The sequence below is a fragment of the Gopherus evgoodei genome, unplaced genomic scaffold (genome assembly GCF_007399415.2).
Source record: "Gopherus evgoodei ecotype Sinaloan lineage unplaced genomic scaffold, rGopEvg1_v1.p scaffold_60_arrow_ctg1, whole genome shotgun sequence".
Lineage (NCBI taxonomy): Eukaryota > Metazoa > Chordata > Testudines > Testudinidae > Gopherus > Gopherus evgoodei.
This window is the reverse complement of record NW_022060081.1, coordinates 123,394-148,581: the sequence shown is the minus strand read 5'-3', so window position 1 is coordinate 148,581 and position 25,188 is coordinate 123,394. Positions and strand designations below refer to the sequence as shown.

The 25,188-nt window shown below is 57.2% G+C and overlaps 2 protein-coding genes and 1 pseudogene across 5 annotated transcripts in view; all 3 read left to right on the top strand.

Moving 5' to 3' along the window:
- LOC115643460 (zinc finger protein 501-like) overlaps positions 1-25,188 on the top strand; it is a 152,956-nt gene that overhangs the window by 40,693 nt on the left and 87,075 nt on the right. The gene's annotated exons all lie outside the window — the stretch shown is intronic.
- Positions 1-25,188, top strand: part of LOC115643461 — a 591,865-nt pseudogene that overhangs the window by 556,091 nt on the left and 10,586 nt on the right.
- On the top strand, positions 4,640-23,589 carry LOC115643472. 2 transcript variants are annotated; one of them, XM_030547549.1, is made up of 4 exons: positions 4,640-4,761; positions 18,572-18,660; positions 20,202-20,399; positions 20,788-23,589. In XM_030547549.1, exon 4 carries the CDS (start codon positions 22,523-22,525, stop codon positions 23,459-23,461), a length of 939 nt encoding a protein of 312 aa, XP_030403409.1. In that variant the 5' UTR covers positions 4,640-4,761; positions 18,572-18,660; positions 20,202-20,399; positions 20,788-22,522; the 3' UTR covers positions 23,462-23,589. The 2 variants fall into 2 exon arrangements, with proteins under 2 accessions (XP_030403409.1, XP_030403408.1); XM_030547548.1 differs by lacking the exon at positions 4,640-4,761 and having other exon boundaries at positions 18,534-18,660.

The window sequence follows — 25,188 nt, the reverse complement described above, 5'->3', positions numbered from 1 at the left end:
AGGTGACATTCCATCATTTAAGCGACTTAGTTTTTGTAGTTCACCAAGCTTGGAACAGATCATTTAAGTTTTGGAACCCTCCTACGAGGCCAAGACCTCGGGAGTTTATCCTTCACCAGCCTGGGGCTCTTCAGGCGTCATCATACTACAAATAATAGACATGAAACTGACATTGCCAGCCCCAAATGTTCAAAACTCCTGCAATTGGCTTAAAAACCATGAGATTATGTAAAAATAATAGATGTGGTGTCCTTTGCACAGGCTAAAAGAAGTACCTGGGACAGAGCTGGGCAGGGTCAGGAGAGCAAGTGGGGCTCCAGGCTGGCTGGCTCCTGGACTGAGGCCTTGATACGGGGGCTACGGGAAAGTGGCCCAGGGAAAGCAGGTAGCAGCAGGCAGCTGCCAGCTATAGGGTCCCTGGGTCAGGGCCCCCTCCCCCCCTTTGCCCCACTGGGCATCGCGGGAAAGGACTGGCTAGTGGCTGCAGTTCACCACTGCGGCGAGAGGCCGGGAGAAGGACTGCCGGTTCCCCCAGGTGGGGGGACAACGGAGTTGAGGCACAACTGGAGAGCTGGGCCCTGAAGAGAACGCCACCATCCAGGAGCAACGTGGGTCCCCACAGACAGCAGAGATGGAGTGACGGAGAGTGAGACACCACCAGAGGAGGGCGCCCTGCTGATGCTCAGAGGTAATTCCCTGAGCAACCAGCAAGAGGCGCCAGAACATCACGGTGGCGTCATGGAATGGGCCCCCTCGGACCTCGAGAGAACCTGCTTCAATATAGAAACACACAATGACTAGCCTCTAAAGGTCATCCCCCACTCCAGACTATAGCCCATGTGTGGGACCCGCAAACAATTACAATCCAGACCTGATGGGGACCAGATCCTGAAAGACATCTTTCCCCAGTCCCCTCTTTTGGCCCTTAAACAACCCCACAACCTCATCAGCACAACCAGGTTCCCTACAGACCAGGGTACACCAACTCACAGCTGCACCAGAACCATTGATGCCAAACCTGTCACCACATCTCCCCTGCTGCCAGGAGCAATCCCCCACAAAACACCGGTCCAGATCCACGCAGTGGTGCGAGAACACTTTTTGTACAAGGGGTGCTGAAAGCCAGCGAAGGAAACTGTAAACCACGTGTGTGTTCAAAAGCACCGTGAAAAGTGCAATTCCTGCTCACACCACATGCTCCAGGATTCTCAAGAACCACAAAGGACCTGGCTCTGTTCTCATAGCCCCAGCACATCTCACACCTCTGGGTCCTGCGCACACCTGTCACAACATGTGCTGGACTCCATCCCGTCAACTAAATGCCCCCAGAGAAAGCTACATGGGTGAAGCTAGACCCGGGGTGGGCAAACTACGGCCCACGGGCCACATCCGGCCTGCGGGACTGTCCTGTGCGGCCTGCCTGAGCTCCCCCTCTCGTGGAGCCTCAGCACGCTGCGCTACCGGGGCCAGCACTCTGGACCACCCCTGGACAGCTCCTGCCCTGCCGCTTTGAGCGGCATGGTAAGGGCGTGGGGCTGCGCGCTCCAGGGGGCTGCACAGCATCCATACATGCTGCTCTGAGCAGCATGGTAAGAGGGCCGGGCCGAGGCTGGGAGGAAGGGTTGGATAAGGAGCAGGGAGCAGTTGGAGGGGGCGGAGGTTCGGGGGGCGGTCAGGTGATGGGGAACGGGGCGGGGTTGGGTAGGCGTGGGAGTTCCAGGGGTCTGTCAGGGTGGTGGTGGGTGGGGTCGGGGCAGTCAGGGGACAGGGAGCAGGGTGAGTTGGGTAGGGGGTGAGGTCTGGGGGGGCAGTTAGGGTGGGGGGTCTTGGGATGGGGGGGTCAGGGGACAAGGAGGTTGATGGGTTGTGGGTTTTGAGGGGGGCAGTTGGGGGCAGGAAGTGGGTGGGGGTCAGATGGGGGTGGGGACAGGCTGTTATGGGAGGCACAACCTTCCCTACCTGGACCCCCATACAATTTTGCAACCCTGCTGCGGCCCCTGGACCAAAAATTGTATCCACCCCTGAGCTGGACAATCGCTCTGCTCTTGAATTAAGTCACATGGTAGAAGATAAAACCCACCCCATGGCCTGTGGACAAACGCTTTCTCCAAACTGATCACTCAAGATCTCACCTCCCAGGCCCAGCCCGCAAAGGAAACTTGCAAACACCTTCGAAAGTCGAGCCTGGGAGCTAAAATTCACAACTGTGCCAGACTCTAAAAACCCCGGTCTCAAAACACAAAACAAGAAAAGAGAGACACTGGTTGTGTCTCATTCTCCTGGGAGTGCAGGGTGTTATCTGACCACTTCACCCTGGACAGTTCTGGCAACCTGGGTTAATTTCTTACGCTTAACAACCTGCTCCACTCGAGCATCTTCCCCAAACCGGAAGAGGAGCTCGACGCGTCTCTTTCAGCAGTGGAAAGCGGCCCAGTAAAAGCTGTCAGCTCACCCACCTGGCCACTTGGGGCACTTTACATCAGCCCTTAAGAACTGCGCAGAAAATGGGTCAAAAACATAATATTTGATAATATAAAATACCAAGATCTGAGGGATATTCAATAATTAGAGGGAGGGAGTTTGAAAGGACTGGAACTGATTTTTATGGGCGGCAATTGCACCCCCGGTTCGGGGAGGCTAGCCCCATGCCCCCCTTTAATACGCAAGACCCTGCCCCACCCCCACTACTGTGAGCTGGCCCTGAGTCCCCACCGGCACCCAAGGAGCCCCGAACCTCAGCCAGACAGGGCCAAGCCCTGAGCCTGCCACGTGGCGGGGAGGATTAGCGGAGGTTTGGGGAGACTTCGCCTCCCCCGGCCTCCGCTACCCGCTGCCCGGGCTGATTGTACAACAAATAAACCACCAGAAAGGGACGGTTCCCCTAGACCCTCACCAGTCCCGGGAGCATCAGGCAGCCCTTTGTGAAAGTGTCTTAAGAAGGCCAGGGAGGGGGGCTGGCCATGGGGAGGAGGCAGGGGGCAGGCAGCTGGTGGCTGTGGGGTGCTGCATTGGGCAGAAGGGGGTTCGGGCGGCAGCAGCCGGCCCTGGTTACTCCACTGAGAACACTTGCTTCTCTCTTCCCCTCCCGTGTCCCTCCCAGGCCCTGTTGCTGGCAGAGATGGACCAGCCGCCCCGTCCCACCCCAGAGCCAGCCGCATCTCCAGGCTCCCCTCAGCTGCACCCACTAACCCCTCTTCCAGTTTGGGGGAATGACTCAGGGCAACAATTTCCCACCTGAACAAGGACAATTGGCTCCAGATAAAACGGGTGGAAAAATTTCCCCAGGCTGAGGGGATTTTAAACTGACCTGTGAGAATGAGAAATGGGGCAAAGCCCGAGGAGGGGAATAGAGACCTGGACAATCACTGCGGAGAAAGGCGCATGTGCTCGCCGGGGGGGATCTACGGGTATTTTATCCCCGGGTTTGATAGTTAGAGGAAAGGGGGAAGAATTCGGGGAAAATTATTCAGTCTCTGAGACTGAAGTGACAAAACCAGAGAGAAACCCCCCTGCCCCCCTGTCACAGAGTCCCCGGGCGATGCTCTGGAACTGCTCCCCACCAAGCCAGGCAGGACTTTGGGGAGCCTCCTCTCCCTTGGAGCAGACTTGTTCAGGGCAAGAAGCTCACACGGCTTCACCTCCTGGGTCTCTCCTTGGAGCATTCAGCATCCTCTGCCCCTCCGTGCACTTCCCACAGCGAGTCCACCCCAGCGGGGTCCTGGGGAAGCCACAGGGTCCTGCACCCCCACTTTGCAGTCAGACGTGACTCTCAGCCAGCCAGTAACACAGAGGTTTATTCGATGACAGGAACAGGGTCTAAAACAGAGCTTGTAGGTACAGCGAACCGGACCCCTCGGCCAGTCCATTCTGGGGGGCAGTGAGCCAGACCCCCCGGTCTGCCCTCCACCCTTGACCCCAGCCAGCTCCAGACTAACAACCCCTCCCAGCCCCTCCTCTCTCCTCAGCTCCTTTCTCGGGCCAGGAGGTCACCTGATCCCTTTGTCTCCAAAAACTTCAGCTGGCACCTTTGCAGAGGAGGAGTCCAGGCCATCAGTTGCTAGGAGACAGAGTGTCAGGCATTTAGGTGCACTGGCCATTTGCTCTGCCAGATACTTAAGAACTGACATGGGGACACTGAGGCACCAACACAGTATTCAGAGAAAACATTAAGAATTTTCCCAGTTCGTCACACCCCCTCCCCTGCGATCTCCTGCTTCCCCAGAGCCAGGTCCATCCCCCCCCATCACAGGGTCTGTTCCCCCCCCCTTCCCGGTCCCTGCACCCCCAGACACACCCAGGGGAACCCCACTGGAGCCCAGTCTCTGGCCCCATCTGACCCCCACCTCCGCCTCTGGGGCAGCCCCTGGCTGGAGCTGGGGGGGGCAGAGCCTGCTCGGGACGTCTGCTGAACCCGCTGCCCTCACTTGCTGGGGTTCAAATCTGCGGTCCGCAGAGAGCGCCCCCCGCAGAGCCCCCCTGCCCGCTGCAAGCACCCCCCAAAGCCCCCTCCCCATGGCACAGAGCCCCCCTCCCCGCGGCGCTGAACCCCCCCGCGGGGCAGAGCCCCAGCCTAAGCCCCGGCCCCGGCGGGGTCTGACCCCGGAAGCAGTTCCCGGCTCCGCCCCCACCCACTCCTCCCTCGGTCTCTTCCTTCTAACTGAGGCGCCGCGCGCTGGGTCCGCGGGCGCGTCACGTCCGGATTTTGCTGCCCGCCCCGCCCCGTCTGTTCCGAGCGCGCGGGCAGCTGAGAGGTGGAACCCGGTCAGTGCGGGCGGGGCCCGGCGGTGGGGGGTGAGTGGGGGAGGGGCTGGGCCGGAGGGGGGGGGGGAGGGACCCGCTTTTCTCTGCCAGCGTCAGAGCTTGGATCCAATGTCCGAAAATCCCCCCCAGTCCCTGAGTCACCCTGCCCCGGGGTCCCCCTTTGACCCCTTCCCCCCGATTCTCCAACGCGGGTCTGAGATCTGTGCCCCTGGCGCCCCCTTGTCTGTGCTGGCGTCTGTCACTGACTGAACCTGCCCCGCGATCCCCCCGTCGCTCTGACTGTCAAATACCAACAATCCCACATTGACCCCTTCCCCCCGATTCTCCAACGCGGGTCTGAGATCTGTGCCCCTGGCACCCCCTTGTCTCTGCTGGCGTCTGTCACTGACTGAACCTGCCCTGACATCCCCCCGTCGCTCTGACTGTCAAATACCAACAATCCCACATTGACCCCTTCCCCCCGATTCTCCAACGCGGGTCTGAGATCTGTGCCCCTGGCGCCCCCTTGTCTCTGCTGGCGTCTGTCACTGACTGAACCTGCCCCGAGATCCCCCCGTCGCTCTGACTATCTAATACCAACAATCCCACATTGACCCCTTCCCCCCGATTCTCCAACGCGGGTCTGAGATCTGTGCCCCTGGCGCCCCCTTGTCTCTGCTGGCGTCTGTCACTGACTGAACCTGCCCCACGATCCCCCCGTCGCTCTGATTATCAAATACCAACAATCCCACATAGACCCCTTCCCCCCGATTCTCCAACGCGGGTCTGAGATCTGTGCCCCTGGCCCCCCCTTGTCTCTGCTGGCGTCTGTCAATGACTGAACCTGCCCCACGATCCCCCCGTCGCTCTGATTATCAAATACCAACAATCCCACATTGACCCCTTCCCCCCGATTCTCCAACGCGGGTCTGAGATCTGTGCCCCTGGCGCCCCCTTGTCTCTGCTGGCGTCTGTCACTGACTGAACCTGCCCCGCGATCCCCCCGTCGCTCTGACTATCAAATACCAACAATCCCACATTGACCCCTTCCCCCCCGATTCTCCAACGCGGGTCTGAGATCTGTGCCCCTGGCGCCCCCTTGTCTCTGCTGGCGTCTGTCACTGACTGAACCTGCCCCGCGATCCCCCCGTCGCTCTGACTATCAAATACCAACAATCCCACATTGACCCCTTCCCCCCCGATTCTCCAACGCGGGTCTGAGATCTGTGCCCCTGGCGCCCCCTTGTCTCTGCTGGCGTCTGTCACTGACTGAACCTGCCCCGAGATCCCCCGTCGCTCTGACTATCAAATACCAACAATCCCACATTGACCCCTTCCCCCCGATTCTCCAACGCGGGTCTGAGATCTGTGCCCATGGCGCCCCCTTGTCTCTGCTGGCGTCTGTCACTGACTGAACCTGCCCCGAGATCCCCCCGTCGCTCTGACTATCAAATACCAACAATCCCACATTGACCCCTTCCCCCGATTCTCCAACGCGGGTCTGAGATCTGTGCCCCTGGCGCCCCCTTGTCTCTGCTGGCGTCTGTCACTGACTGAACCTGCCCCGCGATCCCCCCGTCGCTCTGACTATCAAATACCAACAATCCCACATTGACCCCTTCCCCCCGATTCTCCAACGCGGGTCTGAGATCTGTGCCCCTGGCGCCCCCTTGTCTCTGCTGGCGTCTGTCACTGACTGAACCTGCCCCGAGATCCCCCCGTCGCTCTGACTATCAAATACCAACAATCCCACATTGACCCCTTCCCCCCGATTCTCCAATGCGGGTCTCAGATCTGTGCCCCTGGCGCCCCCTTGTCTGTGCTGGCGTCTGTCACTGACTGAACCTGCCCCGCGATCCCCCCGTCGCTCTGACTATCAAATACCAACAATCTCACATTGACCCCTTCCCCCCGATTCTCCAACGCGGGTCTGAGATCTGTGCCCCTGGCGCCCCCTTGTCTCTGCTGGCGTCTGTCACTGACTGAACCTGCCCCGCGATCCCCTGTCGCTCTGACTATCAAATACCAACAATCCCACATTGACCCCTTCCCCCCGATTCTCCAACGCGGGTCTGAGATCTGTGCCCCTGGCGCCCCCTTGTCTCTGCTGGCGTCTGTCACTGACTGAACCTGCCCCGCGATCCCCCCGTCGCTCTGACTATCAAATACCAACAATCCCACATTGACCCCTTCCCCCCGATTCTCCAACGCGGGTCTGAGATCTGTGCTCCTGGCGCCCCCTTGTCTCTGCTGGCGTCTGTCACTGACTGAACCTGCCCCGAGATCCCCCCGTCGCTCTGACTATCAAATACCAACAATCCCACATTGACCCCTTCCCCCCGATTCTCCAACGCGGGTCTGCAGATCTGTGCCCCTGGCGCCCCCTTGTCTCTGCTGGCGTCTGTCACTGACTGAACCTGCCCCGCGATCCCCCCGTCGCTCTGACTATCAAATACCAACAATCCCACATTGACCCCTTCCCCCCGATTCTCCAACGCGGGTCTGAGATCTGTGCCCCTGGCGCCCCCTTGTCTCTGCTGGCGTCTGTCACTGACTGAACCTGCCCCGCGATCCCCCCGTCGCTCTGACTATCAAATACCAACAATCCCACATTGACCCCTTCCCCCCGATTCTCCAATGCGGGTCTCAGATCTGTGCCCCTGGCGCCCCCTTGTCTGTGCTGGCGTCTGTCACTGACTGAACCTGCCCCGCGATCCCCCCGTCGCTCTGACTATCAAATACCAACAATCCCACATTGACCCCTTCCCCCCGATTCTCCAACGCGGGTCTGAGATCTGTGCCCCTGGCGCCCCCTTGTCTCTGCTGGCGTCTGTCACTGACTGAACCTGCCCCGCGATCCCCCCGTCGCTCTGACTGTCAAATACCAACAATCCCACATTGACCCCTTCCCCCCGATTCTCCAACGCGGGTCTGAGATCTGTGCCCCTGGCGCCCCCTTGTCTCTGCTGGCGTCTGTCACTGACTGAACCTGCCCCGCGATCCCCCCGTCGCTCTGACTATCAAATACCAACAATCCCACATTGACCCCTTCCCCCCGATTCTCCAACGCGGGTCTGAGATCTGTGCCCCTGGCGCCCCCTTGTCTCTGCTGGCGTCTGTCACTGACTGAACCTGCCCCGAGATCCCCCCGTCGCTCTGACTGTCAAATACCAACAATCCCACATTGACCCCTTCCCCCCGATTCTCCAACGCGGGTCTGAGATCTGTGCCCCTGGCGCCCCCTTGTCTTTGCTGGCGTCTGTCACTGACTGAACCTGCCCCGCGATCCCCCCGTCGCTCTGACTATCAAATACCAACAATCCCACATTGACCCCTTCCCCCCGATTCTCCAACGCGGGTCTGAGATCTGTGCCCCTGGCGCCCCCTTGTCTGTGCTGGCGTCTGTCACTGACTGAACCTGCCCCGCGATCCCCCCGTCGCTCTGACTATCAAATACCAACAATCCCACATTGACCCCTTCCCCCCGATTCTCCAACGCGGGTCTCAGATCTGTGCCCCTGGCGCCCCCTTGTCTCTGCTGGCGTCTGTCACTGACTGAACCTGCCCCGCGATCCCCCCGTCGCTCTGACTATCAAATACCAACAATCCCACATTGACCCCTTCCCCCCGATTCTCCAACGCGGGTCTGAGATCTGTGCCCCTGGCGCCCCCCTTGTCTCTGCTGGCGTCTGTCAATGACTGAACATGCCCCGACATCCCCCCGTCGCTCTGACTATCAAATACCAACAATCCCACATTGACCCCTTCCCCCCGATTCTCCAATGCGGGTCTCAGATCTGTGCCCCTGGCGCCCCCTTGTCTGTGCTGGCGTCTGTCACTGACTGAACCTGCCCCGCGATCCCCCCGTCGCTCTGACTATCAAATACCAACAATCTCACATTGACCCCTTCCCCCCGATTCTCCAACGCGGGTCTGAGATCTGTGCCCCTGGCGCCCCCTTGTCTCTGCTGGCGTCTGTCACTGACTGAACCTGCCCCGCGATCCCCCCGTCGCTCTGACTGTCAAATACCAACAATCCCACATTGACCCCTTCCCCCCGATTCTCCAACGCGGGTCTGAGATCTGTGCCCCTGGCGCCCCCTTGTCTCTGCTGGCGTCTGTCACTGACTGAACCTGCCCCGCGATCCCCCCGTCGCTCTGACTATCAAATACCAACAATCCCACATTGACCCCTTCCCCCCGATTCTCCAATGCGGGTCTCAGATCTGTGCCCCTGGCGCCCCCTTGTCTGTGCTGGCGTCTGTCACTGACTGAACCTGCCCCGCGATCCCCCCGTCGCTCTGACTATCAAATACCAACAATCTCACATTGACCCCTTCCCCCCGATTCTCCAACGCGGGTCTGAGATCTGTGCCCCTGGCGCCCCCTTGTCTCTGCTGGCGTCTGTCACTGACTGAACCTGCCCCGCGATCCCCCCGTCGCTCTGACTATCAAATACCAACAATCCCACATTGACCCCTTCCCCCCGATTCTCCAATGCGGGTCTGAGATCTGTGCCCCTGGCGCCCCCTTGTCTGTGCTGGCGTCTGTCACTGACTGAACCTGCCCCGCGATCCCCCCGTCGCTCTGACTATCAAATACCAACAATCCCACATTGACCCCTTCCCCCCGATTCTCCAACGCGGGTCTGAGATCTGTGCCCCTGGCGCCCCCTTGTCTCTGCTGGCGTCTGTCACTGACTGAACCTGCCCCGCGATCCCCCCGTCGCTCTGACTATCAAATACCAACAATCCCACATTGACCCCTTCCCCCCGATTCTCCAACGCGGGTCTGAGATCTGTGCCCCTGGCGCCCCCTTGTCTCTGCTGGCGTCTGTCACTGACTGAACCTGCCCCGCCATCCCCCCGTCGCTCTGACTATCAAATACCAACAATCCCACATTGACCCCTTCCCCCCGATTCTCCAATGCGGGTCTGAGATCTGTGCCCCTGGCGCCCCCTTGTCTCTGCTGGCGTCTGTCACTGACTGAACCTGCCCCGAGATCCCCCCGTCGCTCTGACTAGTCAAATACCAACAATCCCACATTGACCCCTTCCCCCCGATTCTCCAACGCGGGTCTGAGATCTGTGCCCCTGGCGCCCCCTTGTCTTTGCTGGCGTCTGTCACTGACTGAACCTGCCCCGCGATCCCCCCGTCGCTCTGACTATCAAATACCAACAATCCCACATTGACCCCTTCCCCCCGATTCTCCAACGCGGGTCTCAGATCTGTGCCCCTGGCGCCCCCTTGTCTCTGCTGGCGTCTGTCACTGACTGAACCTGCCCCGCGATCCCCCCGTCGCTCTGACTATCAAATACCAACAATCCCACATTGACCCCTTCCCCCCGATTCTCCAACGCGGGTCTGAGATCTGTGCCCCTGGCGCCCCCTTGTCTCTGCTGGCGTCTGTCAATGACTGAACATGCCCCGACATCCCCCCGTCGCTCTGACTATCAAATACCAACAATCCCACATTGACCCCTTCCCCCCGATTCTCCAACTGCGGGTCTGCAGATCTGTGCCCCTGGCGCCCCCTTGTCTCTGCTGGCGTCTGTCACTGACTGAACCTGCCCCGCGATCCCCCCGTCGCTCTGACTATCAAATACCAACAATCCCACATTGACCCCTTCCCCCCGATTCTCCAATGCGGGTCTGAGATCTGTGCCCCTGGCGCCCCCTTGTCTCTGCTGGCGTCTGTCACTGACTGAACCTGCCCCGCGATCCCCCCGTCGCTCTGACTATCAAATACCAACAATCCCACATTGACCCCTTCCCCCCGATTCTCCAACGCGGGTCTGAGATCTGTGCCCCTGGCGCCCCCTTGTCTCTGCTGGCGTCTGTCACTGACTGAACCTGCCCCGCGATCCCCCCGTCGCTCTGACTATCAAATACCAACAATCCCACATTGACCCCTTCCCCCCGATTCTCCAACGCGGGTCTGAGATCTGTGCCCCTGGCGCCCCCTTGTCTGTGCTGGCGTCTGTCACTGACTGAACCTGCCCCGAGATCCCCCCGTCGCTCTGACTATCAAATACCAACAATCCCACATTGACCCCTTCCCCCCGATTCTCCAACGCGGGTCTGAGATCTGTGCCCCTGGCGCCCCCTTGTCTTTGCTGGCGTCTGTCACTGACTGAACCTGCCCCGCGATCCCCCCGTCGCTCTGACTATCAAATACCAACAATCCCACATTGACCCCTTCCCCCCGATTCTCCAACGCGGGTCTGAGATCTGTGCCCCTGGCGCCCCCCTTGTCTGTGCTGGCGTCTGTCACTGACTGAACCTGCCCCGCGATCCCCCCGTCGCTCTGACTATCAAATACCAACAATCCCGGATTGACCCCTTCCCCCCGATTCTCCAACGCGGGTCTCAGATCTGTGCCCCTGGCGCCCCCTTGTCTCTGCTGGCGTCTGTCACTGACTGAACCTGCCCCGCGATCCCCCCGTCGCTCTGACTATCAAATACCAACAATCCCACATTGACCCCTTCCCCCCGATTCTCCAACGCGGGTCTGAGATCTGTGCCCCTGGCGCCCCCTTGTCTCTGCTGGCGTCTGTCACTGACTGAACCTGCCCCGACGATCCCCCCGTCGCTCTGACTATCAAATACCAACAATCCCACATTGACCCCTTCCCCCCGATTCTCCAACGCGGGTCTGAGATCTGTGCCCCTGGCGCCCCCTTGTCTCTGCTGGCGTCTGTCACTGACTGAACCTGCCCCGCGATCCCCCCGTCGCTCTGACTATCAAATACCAACAATCCCACATTGACCCCTTCCCCCCGATTCTCCAACGCGGGTCTCAGATCTGTGCCCCTGGCGCCCCCTTGTCTGTGCTGGCGTCTGTCACTGACTGAACCTGCCCCGCGATCCCCCCGTCGCTCTGACTATCAAATACCAACAATCCCACATTGACCCCTTCCCCCCGATTCTCCAACGCGGGTCTGAGATCTGTGCCCCTGGCGCCCCCTTGTCTGTGCTGGCGTCTGTCACTGACTGAACCTGCCCCGCGATCCCCCCGTCGCTCTGACTATCAAATACCAACAATCCCACATTGACCCCTTCCCCCCGATTCTCCAACGCGGGTCTGAGATCTGTGCCCCTGGCGCCCCCTTGTCTGTGCTGGTGTCTGTCACTGACTGAACCTGCCCCGCGATCCCCCCGTCGCTCTGACTATCAAATACCAACAATCCCACATTGACCCCTTCCCCCCGATTCTCCAACGCGGGTCTCAGATCTGTGCCCCTGGCGCCCCCTTGTCTCTGCTGGCGTCTGTCACTGACTGAACCTGCCCCGCGATCCCCCCGTCGCTCTGACTATCAAATACCAACAATCCCACATTGACCCCTTCCCCCCGATTCTCCAACGCGGGTCTGAGATCTGTGCCCCTGGCCCCCCTTGTCTCTGCTGGCGTCTGTCACTGACTGAACCTGCCCCGACATCCCCCCGTCGCTCTGACTATCAAATACCAACAATCCCACATTGACCCCTTCCCCCCGATTCTCCAACGCGGGTCTGAGATCTGTGCCCCTGGCGCCCCCTTGTCTCTGCTGGCGTCTGTCACTGACTGAACCTGCCCCGCGATCCCCCCGTCGCTCTGACTATCAAATACCAACAATCCCACATTGACCCCTTCCCCCCGATTCTCCAACGCGGGTCTGAGATCTGTGCCCCTGGCGCCCCCTTGTCTCTGCTGGCGTCTGTCACTGACTGAACCTGCCCCGAGATCCCCCCGTCGCTCTGACTATCAAATACCAACAATCCCACATTGACCCCTTCCCCCGATTCTCCAACGCGGGTCTGAGATCTGTGCCCCTGGCGCCCCCTTGTCTCTGCTGGCGTCTGTCACTGACTGAACCTGCCCCGCGATCCCCCCGTCGCTCTGACTATCAAATACCAACAATCCCACATTGACCCCTTCCCCCCGATTCTCCAACGCGGGTCTGAGATCTGTGCCCCTGGCGCCCCCTTGTCTCTGCTGGCAGTCTGTCACTGACTGAACCTGCCCCGAGATCCCCCCGTCGCTCTGACTATCAAATACCAACAATCCCACATTGACCCCTTCCCCCCGATTCTCCAACGCGGGTCTGAGATCTGTGCCCCTGGCGCCCCCTTGTCTCTGCTGGCGTCTGTCACTGACTGAACCTGCCCCGAGATCCCCCCGTCGCTCTGACTATCAAATACCAACAATCCCACATTGACCCCTTCCCCCCGATTCTCCAACGCGGGTCTGAGATCTGTGCCCCTGGCGCCCCCTTGTCTGTGCTGGCGTCTGTCAGTGACTGAACCTGCCCCGACATCCCCCCGTCGCTCTGACTATCAAATACCAACAATCCCACATTGACCCCTTCCCCCCGATTCTCCAACGCGGGTCTGAGATCTGTGCCCCTGGCGCCCCCTTGTCTGTGCTGGCGTCTGTCACTGACTGAACCTGCCCCGAGATCCCCCCGTCGCTCTGACTATCAAATACCAACAATCCCACATTGACCCCTTCCCCCCGATTCTCCAACGCGGGTCTGAGATCTGTGCCCCTGGCGCCCCCTTGTCTCTGCTGGCGTCTGTCACTGACTGAACCTGCCCCGACATCCCCCCGTCGCTCTGACTATCAAATACCAACAATCCCACATTGACCCCTTCCCCCCGATTCTCCAACGCGGGTCTGAGATCTGTGCCCCTGGCGCCCCCTTGTCTCTGCTGGCGTCTGTCACTGACTGAACCTGCCCCGCGATCCCCCCGTCGCTCTGACTATCAAATACCAACAATCCCACACTGACCCCTTCCCCCCGATTCTCCAACGCGGGTCTGAGATCTGTGCCCCTGGCGCCCCCTTGTCTCTGCTGGCGTCTGTCACTGACTGAACCTGCCCCGCGATCCCCCCGTCGCTCTGACTATCAAATACCAACAATCCCACATTGACCCCTTCCCCCCGATTCTCCAACGCGGGTCTGAGATCTGTGCCCCTGGCGCCCCCTTGTCTCTGCTGGCGTCTGTCACTGACTGAACCTGCCCCGAGATCCCCCCGTCGCTCTGACTATCAAATACCAACAATCCCACATTGACCCCTTCCCCCCGATTCTCCAACGCGGGTCTGAGATCTGTGCCCCTGGCGCCCCCTTGTCTCTGCTGGCGTCTGTCACTGACTGAACCTGCCCCGAGATCCCCCCGTCGCTCTGACTATCAAATACCAACAATCCCACATTGACCCCTTCCCCCCGATTCTCCAACGCGGGTCTGAGATCTGTGCCCCTGGCGCCCCCTTGTCTGTGCTGGCGTCTGTCACTGACTGAACCTGCCCCGACATCCCCCCGTCGCTCTGACTATCAAATACCAACAATCCCACATTGACCCCTTCCCCCCGATTCTCCAACGCGGGTCTGAGATCTGTGCCCCTGGCGCCCCCTTGTCTCTGCTGGCGTCTGTCACTGACTGAACCTGCCCCGACGATCCCCCCGTCGCTCTGACTATCAAATACCAACAATCCACGATTGACCCCTTCCCCCCGATTCTCCAACGCGGGTCTGAGATCTGTGCCCCTGGCGCCCCCTTGTCTCTGCTGGCGTCTGTCACTGACTGAACCTGCCCCGCGATCCCCCCGTCGCTCTGACTATCAAATACCAACAATCCCACATTGACCCCTTCCCCCCGATTCTCCAACGCGGGTCTGAGATCTGTGCCCCTGGCGCCCCCTTGTCTCTGCTGGCGTCTGTCACTGACTGAACCTGCCCCGAGATCCCCCCGTCGCTCTGACTATCAAATACCAACAATCCCACATTGACCCCTTCCCCCCGATTCTCCAACGCGGGTCTGAGATCTGTGCCCCTGGCGCCCCCTTGTCTCTGCTGGCGTCTGTCAGTGACTGAACCTGCCCCGAGATCCCCCCGTCGCTCTGACTATCAAATACCAACAATCCCACATTGACCCCTTCCCCCCGATTCTCCAACGCGGGTCTGAGATCTGTGCCCCTGGCGCCCCCTTGTCTGTGCTGGCGTCTGTCACTGACTGAACCTGCCCCACGATCCCCCCGTCGCTCTGACTATCAAATACCAACAATCCCACATTGACCCCTTCCCCCCGATTCTCCAACGCGGGTCTGAGATCTGTGCCCCTGGCGCCCCCTTGTCTCTGCTGGCGTCTGTCACTGACTGAACCTGCCCCGAGATCCCCCTGTCGCTCTGACTATCAAATACCAACAATCCCACATTGACCCCTTCCCCCCGATTCTCCAACGCGGGTCTGAGATCTGTGCCCCTGGCGCCCCCTTGTCTCTGCTGGCGTCTGTCACTGACTGAACCTGCCCCGAGATCCCCCCGTCGCTCTGACTATCAAATACCAACAATCCCACATTGACCCCTTCCCCCCGATTCTCCAACGCGGGTCTGAGATCTGTGCCCCTGGCGCCCCCTTGTCTCTGCTGGCGTCTGTCACTGACTGAACCTGCCCCGAGATCCCCCCGTCGCTCTGACTATCAAATACCAACAATCCCACATTGACCCCTTCCCCCCGATTCTCCAACGCGGGTCTGAGATCTGTGCCCATGGCGCCCCCTTGTCTCTGCTGGCGTCTGTCACTGACTGAACCTGCCCCGAGATCCCCCCGTCGCTCTGACTATCAAATACCAACAATCCCACATTGACCCCTTCCCCCCGATTCTCCAACGCGGGTCTGAGATCTGTGCCCCTGGCGCCCCCTTGTCTCTGCTGGCGTCTGTCACTGACTGAACCTGCCCCGAGATCCCCCCGTCGCTCTGACTATCAAATACCAACAATCCCACATTGACCCCTTCCCCCCGATTCTCCAACGCGGGTCTGAGATCTGTGCCCCTGGCGCCCCCTTGTCTCTGCTGGCGTCTGTCACTGACTGAACCTGCCCCGACATCCCCCCGTCGCTCTGACTATCAAATACCAACAATCCCACATTGACCCCTTCCCCCCGATTCTCCAACGCGGGTCTGAGATCTGTGCCCCTGGCGCCCCCTTGTCTCTGCTGGCGTCTGTCACTGACTGAACCTGCCCCGAGATCCCCCCGTCGCTCTGACTATCAAATACCAACAATCCCACATTGACCCCTTCCCCCCGATTCTCCAACGCGGGTCTGAGATCTGTGCCCTTGGCGCCCCTTGTCTCTGCTGGCGTCTGTCACTGACTGAACCTGCCCCGCGATCCCCCCGTCGCTCTGACTATCAAATACCAACAATCCCACATTGACCCCTTCCCCCCGATTCTCCAACGCGGGTCTGAGATCTGTGCCCCTGGCGCCCCCTTGTCTGTGCTGGCGTCTGTCACTGACTGAACCTGCCCCGCGATCCCCCCGTCGCTCTGACTATCAAATACCAACAATCCCACATTGACCCCTTCCCCCCGATTCTCCAACGCGGGTCTGAGATCTGTGCCCCTGGCGCCCCCTTGTCTCTGCTGGGGTCTGTCACTGACTGAACCTGCCCCGAGATCCCCCCGTCGCTCTGACTATCAAATACCAACAATCCCACATTGACCCCTTCCCCCCGATTCTCCAACGCGGGTCTGAGATCTGTGCCCCTGGCGCCCCCTTGTCTGTGCTGGCGTCTGTCACTGACTGAACCTGCCCCGAGATCCCCCCGTCGCTCTGACTATCAAATACCAACAATCCCACATTGACCCCTTCCCCCCGATTCTCCAACGCGGGTCTGAGATCTGTGCCCCTGGCGCCCCCTTGTCTCTGCTGGCGTCTGTCACTGACTGAACCTGCCCCGAGATCCCCCCGTCGCTCTGACTATCAAATACCAACAATCCCACATTGACCCCTTCCCCCCGATTCTCCAACGCGGGTCTGAGATCTGTGCCCCTGGCGCCCCCTTGTCTCTGCTGGCGTCTGTCACTGACTGAACCTGCCCCGAGATCCCCCGTCGCTCTGACTGTCAAATACCAACAATCCCACATTGACCCCTTCCCCCCGATTCTCCAACGCGGGTCTCAGATCTGTGCCCCTGGCGCCCCCTTGTCTCTGCTGGCATCTGTCACTGACTGAACCTGCCCCGAGATCCCCCCGTCGCTCTGACTATCAAATACCAACAATCCCACATTGACCCCTTCCCCCCGATTCTCCAACGCGGGTCTCAGATCTGTGCCCCTGGCGCCCCCTTGTCTCTGCTGGCGTCTGTCACTGACTGAACCTGCCCCGACATCCCCCCGTCGCTCTGACTATCAAATACCAACAATCCCACATTGACCCCTTCCCCCCGATTCTCCAGCGCGGGTCTGAGATCTGTGCCCCTGGCCCCCCCTTGTCTCTGCTGGCGTCTGTCACTGACTGAACCTGCCCCGCGATCCCCCCGTCGCTCTGACTATCAAATACCAACAATCCCACATTGACCACTTCCCCCCGATTCTCCAACGCGGGTCTCAGATCTGAGCCCCTGGCGCCCCCTTTTCTCTCTTCATTCATCAGATACTGATGGGAAACACACTCAGCTTTCGCCTCATCTCCACCACTGATATCACCCCCCCACCTTTTGTCACGTCTCGAATTTACAGAACTAGATCCACGTTCCTCACATTTCTGCCCTTTTCTCTTCCGTTTCTGAACATGGACTCAGAGCTCAGGTTTGCCTCTTTCTATGTCATCATTAAACAGCAATTAAAAATCCTGCACTTTAAGAGGGTTAAATTGCACCAGGATTATCTTTCCTCCTCTCCTTTGAATGTCATTTCGTCCCCCCTTTAGCTCTGTTAAAAGGTTTGCCCATGAAAGAGACCAGCCATATCTTTAATACACGTCAAAGCCAGAGGCCTCCCCCTGTTTGGGGATCAGTGGGTCCTGGCGGGTAACAGGAGAGTTGGCTGGACCCTTTTCTTTTCTCCAGATATCACAGGATGAGGAGGTCTCTCTGAGTGCAGCGTGGGCCCAGAAGTTTCCCGAACCCCATGGCAAAGGGTCTCCCTGAAGGGTTGCTTCCCCCTGCACTAAGATGCAGCCATCTCTGGGGTGGATCCATGGTGGCCATTATTTGCTAGTGACATGGAAATGTCTTCACTATTTTGGCCTTCCATTCCCCTGTTAAAGAAGCACCCCCAGGGCTCCCGCTGCCGGTGTGAGTGGCCAGCAGAGGTGGCTGGTAACTTTCTATCCACTTATCAAACACTGAGAGGTGAAACCACCAGCAGATTTTTGCTTCTCTCCCCTCTGGAAAACTGCAGGGACTTCCGGTTCTCTAGGGAAAATTCTTGCCCTAAGTCCTTGTCCTAGATCTGGGGCTGAGGGAGGTGGGAAGGGGGTTAGGAGCCCCACCCAGTGATCTGCTGAAGAGGATTCTGGCCTCCTCCTTTCTGAACTGTGCTTCTGGTGTCATTGAGACCAGTGTTAATCCAGAGTCACTGCAAGGAAAGACATGGAGTGACCTGGACAACTGTCTCTCTGGGGAGGGGGTTTCATTAGCTGCTCTCCCCAGAGTTCTGGTTGTTGCTAAAGGAGGGAAGGCGGCTCCAACTCTCTGTCCTGGTTATTAGGATTCAGCTTCCTGGGCCAGAGGCTGCAGCCTCCATTGTGATCTGGGAGAAGAAAAGCCAGTTCCTGACTCCATATCCCCCGAGCTGGGGTGTGCACTGCTCGGGGGTCAGTGTCAGGAGTAATTCCCCAAAGTGACTCCTCTGGTTCTGCTCTTTTCTGGGGGTTTACAACGGTGGGGGCTTAGCCTGGCAGGAGGGGCCAGGTCTGCACCACAATAAAACGATGGAGCATGTTTCCGGCATGGCAGAATCTGTGCTGTTTGTGTGCAGGGAAAGGGGCTGGGGGAATCGGGACGTGAAATGAACTGACGCCTGTTCTGACACCTCCACAACTGCCCTTCTCGCCCTGCCAGGCTGCAGAATGATGTCCACATCTCACTGCCGCTGGTCCCACCTTCCCTTGGGACAGGGAAGAGAAATGGCTGCAGTGGAGCCAGTTCAGGTAGGGATCATTGGGGGGTGGCTGGTGGGTTCCTGCAGGAAGGAGGGGGCAGAAAATACACCGGAGGTGGGAAGATTTGCACAGCCGGTTTGGAGGTTGGAGCGGGGCAGGAAATACACAGAGTGGAGAAGGGGAGGAGGCCAGGGGGTGGCAAACCTGCTGGGATCTGTTTAATGAGTCGCTTAGATTCTAGGAATAGACTGTAGTGGTGGCAAAGCCAGCTTTGGGCCTATTCAATCGATTCCCCTGACTCGCCCCGTGCCCGAGCCCCAGTATGGCGTACTGGCAAGAGTCGGTGCGCTGCAGCGGGGTGGCCCAGCTTCCCCAGGGGGCAATTTACAGGGCCTGGGGCTCCAGCAGTAGCCCCCCAGAGCCCTGGGGTATGGCTGCGGGGCTCTGGGGGCTATTTAAAAAGTCTGGGGCTCCAGCTGCCTCTGCCGCCCTGGCCCTTTAAATAGCCACTGGAGCCCCGCCACTTCCCCAGGGCTCCCACGGCTGTTTACAGGGCTGGGACGGTGGAAGCAGGGGAGCCCCCAGCCCTTTCAATAGCCCCAGGCTGCTGCAGCTACCCTGGTGGGGGAGGGGACACTTACAGTACAGGGTGGGCTGTACCCGCACCCCCTGCGCTGCCAGACCAGCCCCGGTCTGCAGCGAGCTCGGAAGCCCCTGCCCTGCCCACAGCCAGCCCCTGCCACACCTCCTGCCACACCACCTGCCCTGTCTCCAGCCAATCCCTGCTGCACCCCCCTGCGGCCCTGCCTCAAGCCAGCTAGCCCCACACATACCCCTGCCTGCACCAGCCCCGCACCCCTGCCCTGTCTCCAGCGAACCCCTGCCGCACCCCCCTGCCTGAAGCCAGCCAGTCCCGCACTCCTCTGTCTCCAGTCCTGCCAACCCCTGTGGCACCCTCCTGCGGCCCTGCTTGAAGCCAGCCAGCTTACCCCACACACCCCGTCTCTAGCCAGCCCCTTGCCCTTCCTGCAGCCAGACCCTACCTCCAGCGAGCCCCAGCCCTGCCTCCAGCCAGCCCCAGCCCTGCCTCCAGCCAGCCCCATGTCCACTGGTGCCTGCAGTTCCCAGGGCAGTAACCCTGCACAGCTGCTTCAATGAGGAGGGCAGGGAGCAGCTGGGACCCACACATGTGCACACCCTAGGGTGACCAGACAGCAAGTGTGGAAAATTGGGACAGGGTGTGGGGGGTAATAGGAGCCTATATAGAAAAAGACCCAAAAATCGGGACTGTCCCTATAAAATCGGGACATCTGGTCACCCTAGCACACCCCCAGGGAGTGGCGGGGACCCACACGTGTGAAACGGAGCTCATTTCTAGTTCAGGCCCATCTGTTAAAAAAAGAACGTTAGGTAGGGTTAACATAAATCTGTATTTTCCCAGACATGTCAGGCTTTTTGGGTCTTAAATCGCCATCCAGGAGGAATTTTTAAAATTTAAATTTCTCCCGGGAAAATAGGGACGTATGGTAGTGCTATTGGTACAAAAAATACATACTGTGGCACATCCCTTAAATCAGAACTTTTTATAGGGAACCAGTTGCTAAGATTTTAGCAGCTCATCACTGCCCTCAGCCCCGGCCCTTCCGCCCTGGCCACAGCGTACAGCCCGTGTTTGGGTCACACCCTGACGTCACAGCTGCATTTGGAATGAGGCAACCCAGAACTGCTGGGCAACCTGTCACATAGCTCCTCTTGCTGTATTGCAAGGATTAGCTGCATTTTTACTGGTAAGTTGAACTTAACCATGGTTATAAATTGTCTCTGTGATAATAATTATGTACTACGCGTTAGCTAGCCCCAGCTGATTCCGCGATGCGAAAACACTTATAACGACGCGTTGTTTTGGTATTCCATATACTTAAAATATCATCAATGAACTGTGTTATTCGCTTGCTGCTTTAAGACTTAAGTTCATTACTGTTCATTACTGTTGCAAATACGTATTTTAAAACTGATTAGGCCCGTTGTCTTAATTTCATCTAATATAAAAAAAGGGAAATATTTTATAAATTTTTATAAAATAAACATTATTGAAGAAACTCAGTTGTACAACTATCAAAACATACATTGGTTTCCTAATATGAAAGTGAAAATCTATAATTAATATTCCTTTAGAATGTGGTGACGTCTGTCAATATGGGTAAGAGATCAAGAGACCCTGGTAGAAAATACCCAAGTGGGAGTAAGAGCCATCTACAAGGCAAAGGCAGTTGAAAGACAGAAGCAAAAGGGTGCGTTAAGCAAGTATTTTAGCAGACTTGATTCTGCTGTTGAGCCAGAAGAGCTCCGTGAAGATGCAGATATGGCTGAAAATCCTCCAGTAGAACATACGACGCAGACAGAGAATGACAGCAGCGGCGAAGAATTTGAAGAGCCAAATCAGTCTGAAGAAGACACTCAGGACAGTCACGGTGAAGAGAAGACTACAAAAAGGGCTGTAACTGATGCTGAAGGTGCTGAGGGTTAAGAGTGCTGTTCTGATAATCAAGATGCAGATGGTTTCGATCCAGAGCAGAAAGGCAACTTCAACTCTGCTGACCAGAAAGAAATATCTGATGATCCCGCAACTTGGCCAGAGTACATTAGCCAGCGTCTCAGAGAGTATTTAGTCAAACAAGGGCCGCCTAAAATTATTGTAGAAGATTTCCCTAAAAATAAGATTGGGAAACACTTTTCAAAGTTTCACTGCAAAAGGAAACTTTCAAATGGTGAAATTGTACCTCGACCTTGGGTGATCTACTCAGTGTCAGCCGACAAGATCTTTTGTTATTACTGTAAGATTTTGTGCAGTAATGTGACAAGTTCATTAGCATCTGATCGTTTTAATGACTGATCTACTATTCATACGAGATTGGCTGAGCACGAAAACTCAAACGGACATTTACACGCTGTGCTTAGTTGCTGCGACCTTCCGCAAAGGTTATCTGCTTAAAAAGCCACTGACGCAATACAACCAAAACTTACTGACCAAGAAGCAAAATGCTGGCCTCAAGTTTTCGAGAGACTAGTCGCTGTCGTTCAGTTGCTAGCAGAACAAAACTTACCATTTCGTGGATCTGATGAACAGCTGGGAACATCATACAATGGAAATTTCTTGGAGTGATTGAATTACTGGGAGAGTTTGACCCAGTGATGCAGGAACATTTACAAAGAATCAAGAACAAAGAAATAATGACCATTATTTAGGAAACAACATTCAAAATGAACATATTAGTATTGTAGGGAATGCTGTTAAGCATGAAATAATAGCTCGAGTTAAGGCTGCTAAGTATTTTGCTATTATACTCGACTGCACTTCTGACATTAGTCACCAAGAACAAATGTCATTGACAATTAGATATGTGGCTGATGGTGTATCACCAAATATTCCAGCAGGGGTATATGAACATTTCATTAAGTTCATAGTAGTAGAAAGCAGCACAAGTGAATATCTGTACAATATCCTTCTAAGTGAACTCGAAGACCTGGGATTGGACGTTGCAAATATACGTGGGCAGGGCTATGACAACGGCGCGAATATGAACGGAAACATATCAGGTGTACAAGCACGACTTCTGAAAACAAACCCAAGAGCTTTTTTTACACCATGTGCACGTCACAACTATAATCTCATTGTGGGAGACGAGGCCAAAACATTCCTGGTGTGATGAGTTTCTTTGGAGCCCTGCAGCGTATTTACGTCCTTTTTTCTGCATCTGCTAAAAGATGGACTGTTTTTAGAAAACATGTTACTGGCCTTTCGGTAAAGCCTCTTTGCGAAACATGATGGGAATGTAGAATGCAGAGCGTCTAAGCTCTGCGGTACCAAGCAGGGGAGTTTTATGATGCACTCATAGAGGTAGCAGAAACAATGGATGATGCTCACACAAAAAATGAAGCTGAATCGCTGGCTATTCAAATGAAGGATTCTAAGTTTTTGGTTTCACTAGTTTTCTGGCATGATTTACTGTCTCAAGTGAATTTTGTGAGCAAAGAGCTACAGCGTGATACAATGGATATTTCTGCAGGAATTTCTTCATTCGAAAAGCTTTGTAACTGGTTAAAAACGTACAGAGAGAAGGGTTTTCAAGAAGTGTTAATTGGTGCCAATGAGCTTGCCGAAGATCTAGATGTGACTCCAGTATTCCAGACTAAACGTTTGCGCAAACGAAAAAAACAATTTGAGTACGAGTCTGCAGACGAGGCCTTTTCTGATCCAGAAGAAGCTTACAGAGTGCAATGCTTCAATCACGTCTTAGACAAAGCTTTACAGTCACTTGGACCAAGGTTTGAACAGTCACAAAAGCATGCAAGTTTATTTGGATTTTTATGCGAATTCAAAAATCTTCCCAAGGACACCATACGAAAATCTGCTGCCAATCTGGAACTCGCATTGACAGATGTGAAACTAGTGCAGGAAAACGAACAAGTCTCAACTGTAAAATCACTTGACATAAATGGCTACATGCTTTGTGAAGAACTGGAAGCATTAAAGCCAATTCTTCCATCTGATTGTAGAAACCCCCTACAAATCCTTCAATTTCTTGCATATAATAACCGATCAACAGCATTCCCAAATTTATTTATAGCCATTCAAATCTTCCTGACTATTCCGGTAACTGTAGCCTCAGGAGAGAGGAGCTTCTCGAAGTTAAATCTAATTAAAACATATCTGCGATCAACAATGCAGGAAGACCGATTAAGGAGTCTGGCAATCATGTCGATTGAATGTGAAGTGATGAAGAGCTTAACGTTAGGCAACATACTGAAAGATTTTGCTGAACAAATGGTAAGGAAGATAAAGTTTTAGAAACGTATAGGTGAGGTGTACAAGGAAGTTCCTCTTCACCAACTTGATATTTATAATCTGTGATGCAATGTACATAATATATCATTTTGTTGTTGTTTATATAGTTATGGAAAGTAAATAATACATGGAAGAAATGAAAGGCTTTTTTTTTAAGGTTTGTTTTTTTTTAGTCATCCCTGCCGGGGCTCCGCGAAAAATGTTCGAATTGGGCCCCACACTTCCTAAAGCCGGCCCTGAGTGGTGGTGTAATCGTCCTTCCCCATCTGGGTCGTAGGGAGGCCGCAGCACCTGCCTCGTTTCAGGGGAATTAGCAGCCCAGGTGTCAGTGTCCCAACCCCAGTCAATATCTGGGTTGTGATCCTCAGGCAGGAGCAGGGCCCCCCAGGAGTCTGTCAGCTCTGGGCCCTTAGGTGGGGCAGAGCGAGGAACAGTCTAGCACCCTGGCTTTGGCAGGTGGTAGGGGAACCCTGGCCTACGGTGCTACCCCAGTGGTGGGGGGCCTGCGGCCCACCCGACTCCACCAGGGCCCAGCCCGAGGCCTAACCGTGGTGGAGTGATCCGCTGCTGGGTCAGCAGGGAGGCCAGCCGCAGTGCGCTGACTGCGCTCCAGGCTGCCTCCCCTCGGGGTGGTCCGGTCTGCCCAGGGCTGGTAGCCAGCGGCAGTCACGGCAGCTCCCTGGGTTCCTCCGGCAGCAGGGTGTCTCTTGGCTCTGCACCTGGAGCTACCAGGATGTATCTGTCTCCGCTCCAGCCGAGCTCGGGGCTCCGCCTTTTCTACTTCCAGTTCCACCATCCACTGCTGGGTCCGAGGGAGCCCCCCCGCCCCCGTACAGGGGCTGGAGCTCTCCCTGGCTGCCCTGCCCTGCCCTCCGGAGGGATGCGGACCCCACCGCCATCCCTGGGGTCTCCTGGCGGCTGCTTCGGAACCGCCTGCCGGGGCGCAGGAGGAGGAAAAGGAGTCGTCACAGGACGGCTGCAGGACACGGGGACTCTTCCAGCTCTGCTCCTGTGCTGGTGGTAGCTACTGCTGTTGTGGGGAGGGGGCATGGAGCCCTCCCCCAGCCCATCTGCCGCCCCCCACCCGCCTCCCCCACCTACCGTCTGGGCTGGGTCTTGGCCCCTCGACAGGGCTGCTTTTTCACCCATGTCAGCAGCTGGCCGCACTGCAGCAGTCAGCACAGACAGTTCTGCAGGCGCACGGCCTTCCTGACCCCCCTCAGACTGGCCTGCCCTTCCCCAGCTCTGCTTGGCCACTGGGCTCCCACCAGCCTCCCTGCAGCAGTTTGCCCCCTTCCCCTCCGCTGCTCTGCTCTCGCTCAGCCCCCTGGCTGCGTGCGCCATGTTCCCTCCCTAAGCACTTGTACCCCTCTCCGTTTTACATGCCCCCCCATTGATATTGTGGTCCCTCCCCTCCCCAGTGAGCCGGAGGAGCAGTGCCCACACCTTGCCCTGCCTCGAGCGGCCTCCCTGAGCCCCCCCTCCAGGGGCACTTTCCTGCCATGCCTGCAGCCCAGTGGGGAGGAGTGGTTAGCCTTTCCCCTTCCCCCTTGCCCTCCATCTCCCCCCCAACACCACCGGTGCTCCCTTCTGCCCCTTCCCACAATGAAGGGGGAGAGTGTGGGTGGGTCCCCTCATGCTGAGCCTGTGGCATCCTCCTGCCAGCTCCCCCATCTCTCCCTGCTGCTAACCTCTCAACCCCCACCGCCGGCCCCTCTGCCATCGCCCCG

Coding starts and splice junctions, on each gene's coding strand:
- LOC115643472 (XM_030547549.1), top strand. CDS start 22,523: ATGGATGATGCTCACACAAAAAATGAAGCTGAATCGCTGGCTATTCAA.